This window comes from Dasypus novemcinctus, chromosome 15 (genome assembly GCF_030445035.2).
Source record: "Dasypus novemcinctus isolate mDasNov1 chromosome 15, mDasNov1.1.hap2, whole genome shotgun sequence".
NCBI classification, from domain to species: Eukaryota; Metazoa; Chordata; class Mammalia; order Cingulata; family Dasypodidae; genus Dasypus; species Dasypus novemcinctus.
Genome location: NC_080687.1, coordinates 6,955,012 through 6,970,860, shown reverse-complemented (window position 1 = coordinate 6,970,860; position 15,849 = coordinate 6,955,012). Strand labels below are relative to the sequence as shown.

The following is a 15,849-nucleotide window of genomic DNA, read 5'->3' as shown; positions in this document are numbered from 1 at the left end:
CAATCATAAATAGTAATCAAATCTTCCATTTAAAAATTTTTTTTTTTTTTTTTTTTTAAAGATTTATTTATTTATTTTAATTTCCCCCCTTCCCCTGGTTGTCTGTTCTTGGTGTCTATTTGCTGCGTCTTGTTTCTTTGTCCGCTTCTGTTGTCGTCAGCGGTACGGGAAGTGTGGGCGGCGCCATTCCTGGGCAGGCTGCTCTTTCTTTTCACGCTGGGCGGCTTTCCTCACGGGCGCACTCCTTGCACGTGGGGCTCCCCCCACGCGGGGGACACCCTTGCGTGGCACGGCACTCCTTGCGCGCATCAGCGCTGCGCATGGCCAGCTCCACACGGGTCAAGGAGGCCCGGGGTTTGAACCGCGGACCTCCCATATGGTAGACGGACGCCCTAACCACTGGGCCAAAGTCCGTTTCCCCATTTAAAAATTTTAATCAAAATAATTTCCTGGGAGTGGATGTGGCTCAAGCAGCTGAGTGCCCACCTCCCACATGGGAAGTCCAGGAGTTGGTTCCCAGTGCTTCCTAAAGAAAACAAAAAACAAACAAAACAAACATCGAGCAAACAATGAGCAAAGAGATGAGGGAGCCAACTCGGGAGCCCAGCTCAGTGGCTGAGCACCTGTCTCCTGCATATGAGGTCCCAGGTTCAAGCCCCAGTCCTGGTACGTATGTACATACATACATAAATCTTTTTCCTTCATGCCTGATAGGTAGGCTTATACCTTCAAGGAGTTGAGGTCTGACAGAGAAGCTTATTAACCAAATAAACCTCTGATCTGTGGGGCTGGGGAGATTATTTTCTGTCCATAAATAATAATTATTCAACATCACATTCCAGAGCACTGCACAGGAACAGAAGTCCTATGTAAACAAGCTCCTACTAGATTTAAATAACTTTACCCACCCCCCCAAAAAAGAATCTATTTCTTAGACAAATTAACCAAAAAGGAGAAGCAAGACAACTTCCGAGGTGTTCTGAATTTACAAGCATTCTAAAATGAATTTAGAGCCTCCTAATAAGAAACATGCAGTAAGAGAGGGCAGATAGATATGCCTAGAACGATGCCTGGCTTTAAAGGTACTCAAAAAATAATTGCTGAAAAGAATATTTTCTCAAGAAAATAAGACATGTCTATAATTCTCAAAATGTCTAATAACCAATAATAGGTGTGGATTTTAAAAAATTACCTTGAAAAAATCTGTTATTTATTACACTGGTGACAAAACCAGTAGTTTATCCAGATACCGTAAGTCAGATCACCAAGTATAATTTGCATAGCATGAGCCCTTTAATTACATATTCTAGATTAGTACTGCAGAGAAAAGATGTCTCAGATGAACAAACGCCCCAGTTCGCCAAAACGTATACTGGCTCTTCTACAGCCCTTGTTCACTCATTCCACATGCCACCTACTCCTGCTTCCTGAACTCCAAGCTTTTTTGGAACTGCAAATGTGATCATGATTTGGCTAACAGTATTGGAAAAAAAAAAAAAAAAAAAGAACCAAATGAAAAAAAAATAGAAATCTTTATTCCACTAATATTTTTATAGAAATCCTACAGTGCCAAAAAACCAATACAGGATATAAACTCACAATTTTCTTGCAAATAATCTTGACATTTACTCTTCCTGTGAAACCATGAACTATAAAAAAGCTAAAACTTTTACTCAAAAATATCTTCAGTATCACTGAAGCCTCATTCAACTTCACTGGTAATAAACAGTCAACAGAAACTTAAAAGTAAAAAAAGGGGAGTGGATGTAGCTCAAGTGGTTGAGAACCTGCTTCCTATGTTCGAGGTCCTAGGTTCGATCCTGGTAAGTCCGCAAAACAAACGAAAAACCCAACTCTCACTGAGGAGTGGATGTAGCTCAGTGGTTGAGCACCTGCTTCCTACACACGAGGTCCTGGGTTCATCCCCCAGTACCTCCTAAAAAAAGAGAAGAAATTTCCTTAGTGAAATTTCTTACTAAGAAATTATTAGAAAACATTTACCCACCTTTCCTATACATACTATACTTTACGGTGACCCCAGTTGGTAGCTCTAGCTACGGAGAAGAGACTCATTACAGGTTAATTCCCACTACCAGCTATGGAAGGAAAGGTTAGATGCAGAAAACCACTGTCTTGTAACCCTTAATTAAATAACTGATTCAGAAAACACAGGTTGATAGGGAACTTGGTAATTGAAGGAGGAGGCTGTCCCTTTGAAGCTACCGATCTTAGTATCACTAAAAGCGAGACAACAGACATTTGCTTGCCAAAAAAATTTTTTTGAAGTTACAGCTCTACAGCTAATCAAGCCTCTCCTCCACTCTAGAGCTAACTTTCATTTATGGGAAAAATAAGAGATAGAAGAACAAATTAAATGATTACCACCAGAAGGCAGAGACAAATACAGAACGTGGAACATTCTATAGAACAAACGATCTAGTTTCTGCAACAAGTTAATGGTATGAGGGATAAAAAAGAGGAAACTGCTCTGGATTAACATACTTTAAAATAACACAATTACCAAACATACTGTGAGAAGGAACCCTGATTGGATCCTAATTCAAACAAAACAATTGTTGAAAGATATCAGAGATAAAAGGGTAAATTCAATTATGAACCAGATACTACATGATACCAAAGAATTGTTCTTTTCTTTTAGGTGTGATCAAAGCAGTTAATAAGATGTGGTTAACTGGGGAGCAGGTATAGCTTAGTGGCTGACCACCTACTTTGCATGTATACCTCAAGGTCCCAGGTTCAATCCCTGGTACCTCCTAAAGAAAAAAGATGTGGTTAAGCACAAAAAAGGCTAACATGAAATGCATAAAAATGATGTCTAAAATTTGCTTTAAAATACTTCAATAAATTTTTTTAAAAGGGGAACAAGATGGAAACAAAAAACATAAAGCCAATATTGTAAAATCTTGATAACAGAAAATTCTACGTGATGGGTGCATGTGGGTTCATTGTAATCTCTCTCTAGGTTCGAAACTTTCCATAGAAAAAATTTGTTTAATCATCAATGCATTCATCATTTAAAAAAAAAAATTAACATTATTCTAAAGGAATAGTTTTCAATCCTGTGTATTAGAATCATCTGGAGAACTTTAAAAGAAATACTAATGCGTAGGCCCCCTCCAGACCAATTAAATCAGAATCTCTCGGGGCTGACATATAGGCATAATTTTTTTCTAAAAGGTCCCCAAGTGATTCAAATAGTCCAGCCACAGTTAAGAAACACTATTTCAGATGAATTGACCCACGTGCTTCTAAAAAATGCAGTAAATAGACTACTTATTGAGCAACATCAATGAGAAAAGCCTTTAGTATTCATAGGTATTTAAGGCTTAGGATACATTAACATTACTCTCAGAGAAATAGCTTTTGGGAATAAGTAATGATACCAGGGTTAGCTAAAAGTTATTCATGAGGGATGTAATAAAACCTATCAAAATATCCCACACCTCTATTAGTTTACCAGCTCATTTTGGTACGCTACTTTACAGTTCACAAAATACTTAACCTAAAATCTTATTTGATTTTCAGAAACCCTTCTGAGAGAGGACAATCAAAATGATCACTTCTAAGAGATGGAGATATTGGATCTCCAAGCTGTAAAATGGCCTACCAAAGTCATTCAGCTGATAAAAGCCTAATTCAAGGAAAAAAACTCAGGTTTCTGATCTTCAGTCAAATATTCAATGGCGGGAGATTTGACCCCAAACAAACCTCTGTTCTGGTTCCAGTCATGGGCATCACCAAGTTGAGTAACATTATAACTGTACCCGTCTTGATGGTGAAAATAGTCATCAGTGCTGAACACAATGCCATCACGACTCTGAGCAAGCAGAACACTGTTAACAGAAGAAATCATAAGGGTACCATTTAGAAAATCCACTACCCCCAGTAATAACCCACACAGCAAAGGAATTTCTGGTTCTTACCTGTGAGTTTACAGCAAACAGAACAGCAAACAGATAAACAATTCTGAAAAGTGTTCAGATTTCAAATGCTACTTTACACTTAAATCTACACAACTACAGTCTGTATTACAACTTTTTAAAATGCTCTTTACCCAATCCCAAAATTATGTCAACTATTATCCATGTTCAAACTTTATAGAATTTGTATTTGGTGTCTAAAACAGGCTAAATTTAGTGCAACAGGTAATTCAGAAAGAAAGTAAGCCTAAGCAAGCAGTTCATCTAGGGAGAGCCATCTCCTGACCAAGACAGCTTACATAAACTCATTTCCAAGGCACAAAGACACATCTGACTCTCAAGTGGAAGTGAGAAATAGGTTAAAGGTTGTGAATCACCAAAGTATAATTAAACTTTAAAATTTTTAAGAGATTAAGTTACTAACTAAAATTAATATTAAACACTAAATAAGAATAAACTCTCAGATCAAAATAATGATAATGAAGGTTTGTTTTGAAAATGTCATAACTTCAAGCACAGAAAGATTAGTAAATGTTCATTCAGTGCCAGAGAATTTTCATAACTGATGCCTAATGAAAGACACTCAAGAGGTATGCTGAGGAAGGCGGAAAAGCACCAATAATTTGGACAAAACACACACACACACAAACACTATGTTTTTTTGGTTTCTTTCCTTCCTTCAAACCATTAGGCAGATGAGTATCTTTTAACAAAAAAAAAATTTGACAGTAGAATGGGTGGGGGAAGTGGATTGCGAGTAAAAAAAGAATACAATGCTGGGATGATTCAAGAATATTTACTTCCTACTAAAAAGTAGCAGGAAAGATTTAAACTATTAAGATGACAAACATCTCTCCTTCCCTCAGCTTACAATAAAATCTTATATATTTTACAATAAAAATAAAATTGTTTATATTAAAATTAAAATAATTACAAATTTCCCTTTAAAGAATTATAGGTGAAATTACTTTCAAACAAACCATATGAAAATTAACGGATTGGTTTTTTTGTTTGCTGTGAGGGGAGGGGTGGAAGTGAATTTTTTTAAAAAGCAAATTTAATTTTTCCAAAATACATCTATCCAACATATTTGACATTTCATTTGCTTATACAGACAACACAGACAATAAAATGCCAAAATATTAGCATTCTATTTTTTTTTTTTTTTTTTTTTTAAAAGATTTATTTATTTATTTATTTAATTTCCCCCCCTCCCCTGGTTGTCTGTTCTTGGTGTCTATTTGCTACGTCTTGTTTCTTTGTCCGCTTCTGTTGTCGTCAGCGGCACGGGGAAGTGTGGGTGGCGCCTTTCCTGGGCAGGCTGCTCTTTCTTTTTCACGCTGGGCGGCTTTCCTCACGGGCGCACTCCTTGCACGTGGGGCTCCCTCACGCGGGGGACACCCCTGCCTGGCAGGGCACTCCTTGCGTGCATCAGCGCTGCGCATGGCCAGCTCCACACGGGTCAAGGAGGTCCGGGGTTTGAACCGCGGACCTCCCATATGGTAGACGGACACCCTAACCACTGGGCCAAAGTCCGTTTCCCTAGCATTCTAAACTAATGTCCAATCACATATAAAGCAATTTTGACCACACTCAAACATGTACTACCTTATTATACCCAACAGGACTAGGTATCAAGATACCCATCTTTCCAAGAAGCCCTATGTGTCATTTTTTTTCTGTTCTGATAGATAAGCACATGATTTTTCAGCTGTTACTAATAATATACTCTGAGACTTTTGTATCAAATGTTTAACCCCTCCAAAATTTAAAGGGGCAGGGAACAGTAAATCAACTTATGTCATTAAGCCAGGTCAACATCAAGCATGAACAAACCTCTATAAAGAACACCTCCTTAAAATATATAAAGCATAATTATAGTAAATAATTTTAGCTTAGAGAGAATTTTTTTTCCTCCCAGACAGAGCAGGCTGCTCAAGTATCTTTTTAAAATTCCCTGAATAACCTCAAACTATGAAGCTTTGTTTTGGTGACTAGTACTTAAAAAAACAAACAAACAATGAATCTAAAGATATCTGAAGTTATAGCAAGCATTTATTTCAAAAATAAATTATTTAGGAACATGAGCATTTCCAAATTTCTTTCTTTTTTTTTTTAAATGCTACGTAGTAACTTGGATTTCTTTTTTTAAAGATTTATTTCTCTCCCCTTCCCCCCCACCCCAGTTGTCTGTTCTCTGTGTCTATTTGCTGCATCTCCTTCTCTGTCCGCTTCTCTTGTCATTGGCATAGGAATCTGTGCTTCTTTTTGTTGCGCCATCTTGCTGTGTCAGCTCTCTGTGTGTGCGGCACCATTCCTGGGCAGGCTGCACTTTCTTTCATGCTGGGCGGCTCTCCTTACGGGGTGCACTCCTTGTGCGTGGGGCACCCCTATGTGGGGACACCCCTGCGTGGCATGGCACGCCTTGTGCGCATCAGCACTGCACATGGGCCAGCTCCACATGGGTCAAGGAGGCCCGGGGTTTGAACCATGGACCTCCCATGTGGTAGACGGACGCCCGAACCACTGGGCCAAGTCTGCCACCCCAAAATTCTTATAGCCAGATGCTATCAGACCTCCCTCAAGTTAAGTCAGTACTAAAATGGATACTCAGAATGTCCAAATTTAGAACTTTGAATAAGTCAAATATGTAATTAAAAAATCAGATCTGAGTGTAGTGGTCACTCAATTTGTATGTTTTCAAAACAGCTACCTTGTGTGCCTATTTATTTTTATTAGAGGAGTTGTAGGTTTACAGGAAAATTATGCAGAAAGTACAGTTCCTCTATTACTCTCCTCACCAACATACACACAGTTTTACCAAGTAGTAACACTTTGCATTAAGTAATTAATGCAAGGTGTGGTACTTCAGTTACAACTGATGTAATAATAATATTGTAATTATTATACTAGTAACTGTAGTCCACTCTTTAGATCAGGGTTCACTACATTCTACAGTTCCATGTTTGTTTTTAATTTTTTTATTCTGGTAGCTTATATACAACCTAATAGGTTTCTGAGAACCTACTCTGTACCAAATATTTTATATACATCTATAACCTCATTTAATCCTCACAACAATCCTGAATAGATATTAACCCAAAAAAAGAAAATAAACACAGAAGTCAAGCCACTGGAGTCTGACAGTGGTAGGGTGGGAGAGCCAAGATTCAGGGTCTCTCTGACCCCAAAACCAATGGCCTCCAATGATGCCCAGTCGAACAGCCCACGTGGAACTGCATCCTTTAAAGCTCAGGAGAGAGCTTTGAAGTGGATCCTCTCTTCTCCATTTAAATCTTCAGCTCGGAGGTTTTAAAAACTCTCAACCAGATTTCAGACCTACAGAAACTGTGAGACAGTAACTGCTGTTTTAATCCACTACATTGTAGAGTACTTCATACACAGTCATGGATAACTAATGCACTCTGTGCTTATAACTTGCCACTTAAGGAACAGGTGAACTCTGACATATAACCCAAAAGGGCCCACTATGGGAGAATAATTTTCATGGCTTATATTTAAAACATCTAAGAACTAAATTCTGTTTAATCCATTTAAAAATAAAAATGAGGAGGAAAAATCTCTCTCTAAACCTAGCTTCTGGCCCCTCCCTCCATCTTCTCTCCTGCCTGCCTCTGCTCCACCCTCAAATCTTCTGACTTTGATCTCCCTGTCCCCTTTTGGACCCTCCCTTATTAAAAGGATCCTTGTGATTACACTGGGTCCACCTGCATAATCCAGGATTCTTTCACCTCAAAGTCTTTAAAACTTAATCACATCTGCAAAGTCTCTATTATCACGGAAGACATCTTTGGGGAGACATTATTCAGCCTGCCACAGAAAATATCCACAATAATTAAAAAGACAACTTTAAAAGCCCTGCTCTCTCAAGCTCTTCTCTCAGTTTTACTTTTTATTTCCTGGATTCCAGACTTATACCCAATATCCTAATATCATTTATTGAAGTATTTTTCCCCTATAGACATAAAATGCCAATTCATCATATACTAAATTCTCTTAAATGAAGATGTGATTCTGGATTTTCTAATCCTGTTTGTTTTTTGCCAATTACTGCAAAGTTTTAATTCTAGTAGTCTTTAAACATACATATTTAAATATATGTGTGTGCACAGATAGGTAGACTGACAAATATAAACACACACTCTCCCCCCTTGGCTCCCTCGCCTGTTTGCTCATTGTTTTTTCTTTTTTCTTTTTTTTTGCTCACTGTCTGCATGCTGTTTTTGCTCATTGTCTGTTTCTTTTTTAGGAGGCACCAGAAACCTAATGCAGGACCTCCCATGTGGGAGGTGGGCACCCAACTGCTTGAGCCACATCTGCTCTTTTAAATATATGTGATATCTGGTGGGATGGTAAGTCTCCTCTTAATATTTTTATTTTTCAAATTGTCCTAGTTATTCTCACACATTTGTATGCCAAAAGAACTTTAGAATTGCCCTATCAAAATTCATACAAAAATCCCCTTCTTGGGATTTTATTTAAAGTTTCATTGGATTTATAAATTAATTAGGAAGAGATATGACATCTTTACTGAGTCTTCCCATCTGTAAACATGCTATGGTCATTGCCTTTCTCGACATTATCAAGGATTTCTTGGGCACTTACCATATTGGAAACAATAGGGGGAGGGCTTTGCATTCAAATTCTAGTTCTAGCACTTACAAAATATGTAACCTGAGATTAATTTACCGAACCATTTTATGTCCTCATCTTTACTATGGGATAATAACACCTACCTGTCTTGAAGATAGTGCCTCTACACTATAAGCACTCAACAACTTAGATATTATTATTATAAGAGGGACACTGGGCAAGCTACTAGGAATTATAAAGTTGCCAAAGTTGTGTCTATTTATAACCCAGATGAGTAGACTTGAAGTATATTCAATATAATAATGACTGTAAATTTACCTTGAAATACTGGAGCAGTCTGATATTATTGATGAATTCCAAAAAGAAATATTAAATTATGTTTGTAAACTGGTCTTCTTCCTCTGGGCATATTAGAATGTACTGAATTCAGAGGTTTTACTTTTACTTGATTAAATAATTATTAAAGCTTTGATTGGGCCATATCAGTAGGACGTTGAGCTCTTTGGTGGGTGGGGACTCACAAAGAAACTACAACGCAGAGAAGGGAAGTTGGGAGTTCTTAAGCTGGAGCCCCAGGAAGTAAGCGCAGAGGAGCTCGGTCAGGGGGAAGGAGGAAAGAGAGAAGGGTCCGGGAAGAGAAACAAGCCAGTCATCTAATAATCTACAGCTGGCCTTGTGGAGATAAAAGAGCAGCTGAGCCCAGAGAGAGGCTAGCCCTGGGAAGAGAGGAACCCGGAAGCCTGAGCCCTTACAGGTAGGTGTTGGCAGTCATTTTGCTTCAACACATGGCAGTAGACTGGTGAGGGAAGTAACTTACACTTTATGGCCTGAAAACTGTAAGCTTCTATTTGCGGGAAGTAACTTATACTTTATGGTCTGGTCATTGTAAGCTTCTACCCCAAATAAAAATCCTTTATAAAAGCCAACAGATTTCTGGTATTTTGCATCAGCACCACTTTGGCTGACTAATATAAACTTTCACACGGACAGTGTGAGATCTGTGGTATATGATTTAAACTTTATCTTAAAAAACTCAGTTACCCTAATCATGAAATCCCATCCCGGCATGGTTGTGCTAAGTAGAAAGGCTACTCCCCAGAGGTGGCTACGAGAGGCTATTACAAGTATTTCAACTCTATCTCTGACCAACTGCTGACATTTTTCTAATTAGCATAATAAATCTTAGGAGTGGGTTCTTATTTATGAAATTAATGGCTTGGTTATTAGTCTAAAGGGTGTCAAAAATAAACTCTCATTGGTAAAATCAGTAGTATACAACAAATATTTACTAGATAAAATGTTTTAGATTCCCCATCCTTGCATGAACAGGGTTTAAGAATCTAGCAAAATCTACAGCCAACACATCTGGGAATCACACCCAAGACTTGATCCCTAAATGGTCCTGTATCCAACCACTGGGTCAGAGAATTCTGTTTGCCTGAGGCTGACTACAATGAACCTCCACAATACTACTGAGGGGAGCAGGTGTGGCTCAGTGGTTGAGCACCTGCTTGCCATGTACAAGGTCCAGGGTTTGATCCCTGGTACCTCCTAAAAATGAATAGAATAGAATAGAATAGAATAGAATAGAATAGAATAGAATACTATGGAATTCGGTCTCAAATGAACTCGTCAAAATGTTCTCAAGTTGCCTAAAAATAAAAAATCTAGCACTTTATCATACCTACAAAAGTTGTATGAGCTGTTTTGCATGAGCTTATTCATAAATATTTAAAGTCTATATTTGGGTTAGCATTTAGTCTAAGACTTGCTTTCATTAAAACTTGGTAGTGAAGTTGTAGAGAAACAACTAATTTTCCCCCACTTATAACCAAAAGTAGCTATTAATATCTGCCAAAAACAAACCTAAGTGCAGTTACCTGTCCAAATTGGCTTAGGTCAGTTATTAATGAACAAAAAGATAAAGCAATCTTGTATAGCTTACGCTAAATGCAAAAAGAGTGATAAAGGCAACTACTGCATGAGTTAGAAGGAGGATTACTAAGGGCTAGATGGCTGAGCTAAGTTTCAAAAAGTAGAGGCATTTAAGAAAAGCTTTGCATAAGCACACAGTCTAGAGAACAACGAAGGACAAGCCACTAGGTCTCCTGGAGAAGACAGATGCAAGCCCAAGTGTAGAAGGATGTGAAGACAGAGGTGGTGAGGATTATTAAGGAGAAGGGGAAACCTGAACACTACCCAAAAGAACCTGAATAAATTACCAAACCCCCCCAAATCCATCACCACATAGCAACACTACCCAGTGCTGTCCTTTTAGTGCCCCAAATCAGCTCAACTCTGATCTACCACATATTTACTCCTGTTTTCAAAGCTCATTTTGCAAGCTAACTCCTTTATGAAGTCATGCAATACTAGAGAGTACCTGACATTATACCCAATCCCAAATAACCAACACCACTCTCCATTAAAAAAAGGTGAGGGAGGTATGGGAAAAAAAAAAGTTGACCTAAACTATTCTTGCCTCCTTAACGAAGCTCCCTGAAGTCTGGCGTCAGGTACCGGGCTATGTATACAATACAACCTAAAAGAACTAGTATGGAAGAAATGCATTTAGTATCATTTATAACCCTAGTCTGATGTCTCATCAGCCTTTGTAATCTCCTCCAAGTCACTGAACCTGAACTTCTCTTTAACCTCTGCTCCTTCAATGTAACGAAAAGAATACAATTTATTTCACAAAATTGTTGTATCCAAAGTACTTAGGAAACTGTAAAATCATGATACAAATGTTAATTGTTGCCAATGTAACTTCCATTCTTATCTCATAAACCTATATCTCAAGTAAAGCTAAAGACATATTACATACAGTCATCTCTATCATCCCCAACCACAATCATGCCTCCTTGAAATTCTGTCCCAAACCTAACCCTTCTTTCTTATGTCTTCCTGTACCCACTCTTAATCAGGCAGCCCTGGATGGCAGATCCCTTCATCCAATTTTCAAATCTCAACTATTTTCTCTGACATTGTATCCTAAATCTGGTAGACTATGAGACAACCTTACTCTATAACTTCTATCTTCTCTAAAGAGTTGAAATTTCATCTTCTCTACAAAATCCTCACTAAATTAAGAGGAACCAAATGCAAACCAAAATTTCAATTTATTCACAAAGATTACTGTTTATAATATAGCATGAAATGCCCATCTTGCAAATTTAGTTTTCCTCTAATTTCTCATTTCTTAAGTATCTTTTGTTTAGATTGTTTAGAAATCAGAAACAAGTGAAATATAGAACAGTCTTGCAAGTAAATATAAAACATTTGCAAAATGGTTCCTTGGACTTTTTTCCTCGGGGGGAGAGCGCAAACACAGTATCCCACTACCACATATTATGCAGTCGAGTTTCCCACATTTGGGGAAATTGCAGTGGTCAGCACATCCAGAGCACAAAGGATAAGCCTTACCCTGGGAAAGCCTTCGTAATCATGGTATCGTCCCTGCCAGGTTAAGTATTAGACTTTTTTATCCCCACTCAAGGGTATCAAATAAATTTTCTTTTTCTCCTTATCTTGCACAAATCTTGAATCCTCCTACATAAACTGCAAGTTATCTGTATGGTTTTTCTTTGCACTGTTTTTCATGATTACACAAATGTATTAAAGTGCACCAATATTAGTTTTAAAGTGCAAACAAAAATAGGAATTTGAAAAAAATTGTAGAATAAAACATCACCTAACTCAATTAAGATTTTGCTTACTTCAAATTCCTTAAATATTAAGAAACCAAAAAAGTGCTACCTCTACCAATCAACAGTATGAACACAGAACAGTGTTTATCCCATTCAATATTTCTTTCCTTGCGTTATCTCATTTACTTCTCATAATAATTCCAGCAAGACATGTATCATTCATTCCATTAATAGATAGTAAAACATACCCAAGGTCACAAAATGAAAAAAAATCTAAACCTGTGTTCAACTCTTCTCAAATAGCGAACTTTAAAGGCCAGCAGTTTCAAGAAACATTTGCTTTCATCATTGTCATAATTACACATGGTGCATCTATTTTTAAAGCTCTTAGCGAATTAAAATATATGGCAATTCTCCCACTATCATAAAACATCTTTTTAAACATTTGCAGAGGCCATTCTCAAGTATAACATTTTATTTTACTAGAAAATGGCAGCATTTGCCACTGATTACTAATATTTATGATTTGTAAGCAACGAATTACTAAGTATTCATAATGATACTCTTTACTTACCGAGACAACGTTGTTTTCCCAGAACCAGGCAGGCCTCTTAAAAGGATAAGTAACTTCTGCAATTTATTCAGTTTTTCCTCTTGACAATGTTGGTTCATAAATCTGTCTGTTCCAATAAGCTTGTCCACAAAGGGATCTTCCCAGTATTCTTCTCCGGTTTCACAGAAACCATTACTCACATATCCATCTTGCACACTGTAGCTATTTCTAGAGGGCTGAACACTATTGCCATTCCGACTGCAGTCAATATATTTATTGTTCTGAGCAGAAGTCAAACAATTCCAGTTAAAGTGACATCTATCTACAGAATTTCCATTTGGCACCTGACAGTCACCCTGGGCATGAAAAATATTTGGTGGTGGACTTAGAGGAGCATGAAATCTTTGAATATTTGAATGATAGCTAAAACTGGGAAGGGCAGGAGGACCATGGGGAACTATAAACGAACGCACTGATTGCCACTCAGGCCTGAAGGAAGTAAATGAAACGTCACAAAATGTAGGTATTACCTGTCCCTTATAGGGATATTTGTCTGGCTCAGTCCCCAAGTACTGCTGATAACCACAATGTGACTGAAGAGCATTACTAAGATCTTTCTTTTCTTCACCAGATTTTACCAAATCATTATGATGGCCTTGAGAATATGGAGTAAGTTGTTCCTGAGAGGGTTCAGGTTCCTCACAAGTGCCTTCCACATCATCTTTCTCATTTTCAAGCTCTTCAATTTCTTTGTAAAACTGGAATAATTCATTGTCAATCTCTGATTTTTTGGAGTTAAATTTCGGTTTCTCTTCTAGTCCCCCTTTGTCATTTATACCACTGATAGTGTCTGTCTGATTCCTTCTTTCATTATATTTTTTCTTCTCAGGAGGCTTGTAAATAGGTCCTATGAATGCTTTACTAGTACTATATATCCCATCATCTGAGGATACTACCATAGAGTTTGAACCCAGTGAAATTTGGGAATCAATGGATTCAACAACAGCTGGTCTATTACCAGGCATCACATCACACAAAGGTTTCAACAACACAGTTTTAGTTTTGTCTTTTTGAGGATGACCATTTCCTTTGACATCAAAGACAGTCACAGGGGCTCTATCATTTCCAGTTTTCTCTTGGATTCTGTGATGGGAGAAAACATAAGCTTCTTTGGTTGATTTCAGTTTTTTAAAGCATGGTTCACTTGTTAATTCTTTTCCATGTCCCAAAGACTTAGTGTCAATTTCACCATAAGGCATCTGAGGAACAAATAAATCAGGTAATGAAGAGCTAATAGTTTAAAAGTCAAAACAAAAACTTTTTCAGAAACATGCCATTAGAAAAAGGCTAAATCTGTGATATAAGCATATAAGGCTCAAATCTTCCCAAAATACTAGAGTCAAAGTGTCATTTTTATAACCACAATTTAAGCACTGTCATAACAAATTGATTGAAGTAAATGATTAAAGGTAGACAGCCTTAAAAAAAAAAGGGGGGGGGGATAACAGCCCATCATTAATCTAGAGGATCCATTTCTAAATTTAGAGAACTTAATTTAAGGAAGTCTGGAAAGCTGAACCAACAATATATATTTTGATGACACAGATACACAGTGGTGCCCTAGGAAGGGAAACTGTCAACAACGTTGATATTTATATCCACACAGGCTGTGGTAAACTGGGTCATAAACGCAGGTTTAAAACCAGTACAACCTTAGGAGTGAAAGGGTCCAGCTCCCAAACCTCAGACACCCACATCTCCTAAAACCCAAACGTTAGGTTAACTGAAATGCCGGTCTTACGGGTCCTTCTCCCGTGAAGAGTGTAAAAGTGGTTTCCAAATGGGTGAACTGCTTTAGTAACAAGAACAAAGATTAGAGCTTCAGTTGCACTGAGAATGACGCAAATATATTACGTTAAAGAAAAAAAAATCTGGCAATTCCCCCAAATGAAAGCGCTCATCTTTTACACGTCTTCTGTCTGTCGAAGATAAAATTGTGCTTCCCTTCATAGAGTACAATCCGACAGCCTGTTTTACTCAATACTCTTCATTCTGACGTCGCCCCTGCTCAACACGAGAGAAGGCAAAGGCAAAAGGACGACCTAGACTCTAGCTCATCTCTAGATTTACAGAATCTTGGGGGTGGGCCAGAGGGACCGAAGGGAACCACAGCTCTAAAGGCCACCGTCTTGCACGCAGCCTCCTCCCCAGTCACCTCTCGGCCTCTACGCCTTCCGTCGAAATTCTAAAAATCCCAAAGAAGCCAAGGAGACTGCGGTAAGCTCCAGACGCGACCTAAGCAAGAGTGCGGTCACCCGGCTTCTCTCTAGGAATTCTGGAGATCTCGAGGTTCAATGGTTCACTCGAGTCTTCCACCTTTGCGCTACCCGAAAGGGCCCTGCCAAGCCAGTGAGCACCCTGGACGCGAACGGCAGGAGGGAGAAATCCAAAACCACGTCCCTCATCCTCACTTAGAACGGGGTGTCCACTCACCTTACTCTACAGTTCTGCATTGACCTCTACCTCCCAATAAAACCTTCTTCTACAAAGAAGACACGAACCTCTGCGAAAGAGAAAGATAAACGTGGAAACACGGCCCCAAAGCCGAGAGCACAAGGAACCCGCAACCCAGCCCTCGGGTTCCCGACTAGCTGCACCTCCGTGCGCAAGATGGCGGCCACCTCTCGCCGGCCCAAGAAGGGATTCCGGCTCTCGTCAGGCATTGTGGGAATTGGAGTCCCGCGTTCGTGAATGCCTTGTAAACCTCCACGGTACGCAGACTCGGACTCCCAGAATTCACTGCGTGACGCACGCGTTCGTTTGGCTCCCTCCAGGGCCGGAACTACTTCCTGGGTCTGGAGCGGGGAAGCGGTTTCGAAATACCAACTTTGACGAAAGAGCCGGCACCTGCTGTACTGTTGACGCTTCCAAGAGAGACATTGAGTGTCTGCGCGCCAGATCGATGCGCAAGCTGCTCTTGGTACGTGCTTAAGGCTTTCTGGGAGAAGGAATCAGCAGGCTTTTTTGAAAGGACACTCGCATTTGGTATGTCCAAGTAGGATTTCTTTCATTTCTGCGAAAAACTACCTAG

General features: G+C 38.8%; 1 protein-coding gene and 1 non-coding gene across 11 annotated transcripts in view; both read right to left on the bottom strand.

The window, feature by feature from the left end:
- Positions 1–15,496, bottom strand: part of N4BP2L2 (NEDD4 binding protein 2 like 2) — an 81,050-nt gene extending 65,554 nt beyond the window's left edge. For 6 of the 10 annotated variants that reach the window (XR_011645779.1, XM_071208163.1, XM_058276977.2 and 3 more), the window contains exons 1-3: positions 15,320–15,496; positions 12,780–14,017; positions 3,730–3,854 (exon numbers count right to left, since the gene is read on the bottom strand). Coding sequence is in view for 8 of the 10 variants with exons in the window: in XM_071208163.1 (XP_071064264.1) it covers positions 3,730–3,854; positions 12,780–14,017; positions 15,320–15,481 (1,525 nt within the window). In the remaining 2 variants the exon portion in view is untranslated. Of the gene's footprint in view, positions 1–3,729; positions 3,855–12,779; positions 14,018–15,251 lie in introns of all 10 variants that reach the window. The other 4 variants (XR_011645780.1, XM_058276982.1, XM_058276981.1 and 1 more) reach the window with 2 other exon arrangements.
- Positions 11,869–12,030, bottom strand: LOC111762679 (U1 spliceosomal RNA). Its single transcript, XR_002795734.1, has one exon. It is a non-coding gene; the product is annotated as a U1 spliceosomal RNA (small nuclear RNA).
- Positions 15,497–15,849: the final 353 nt, after the last annotated feature.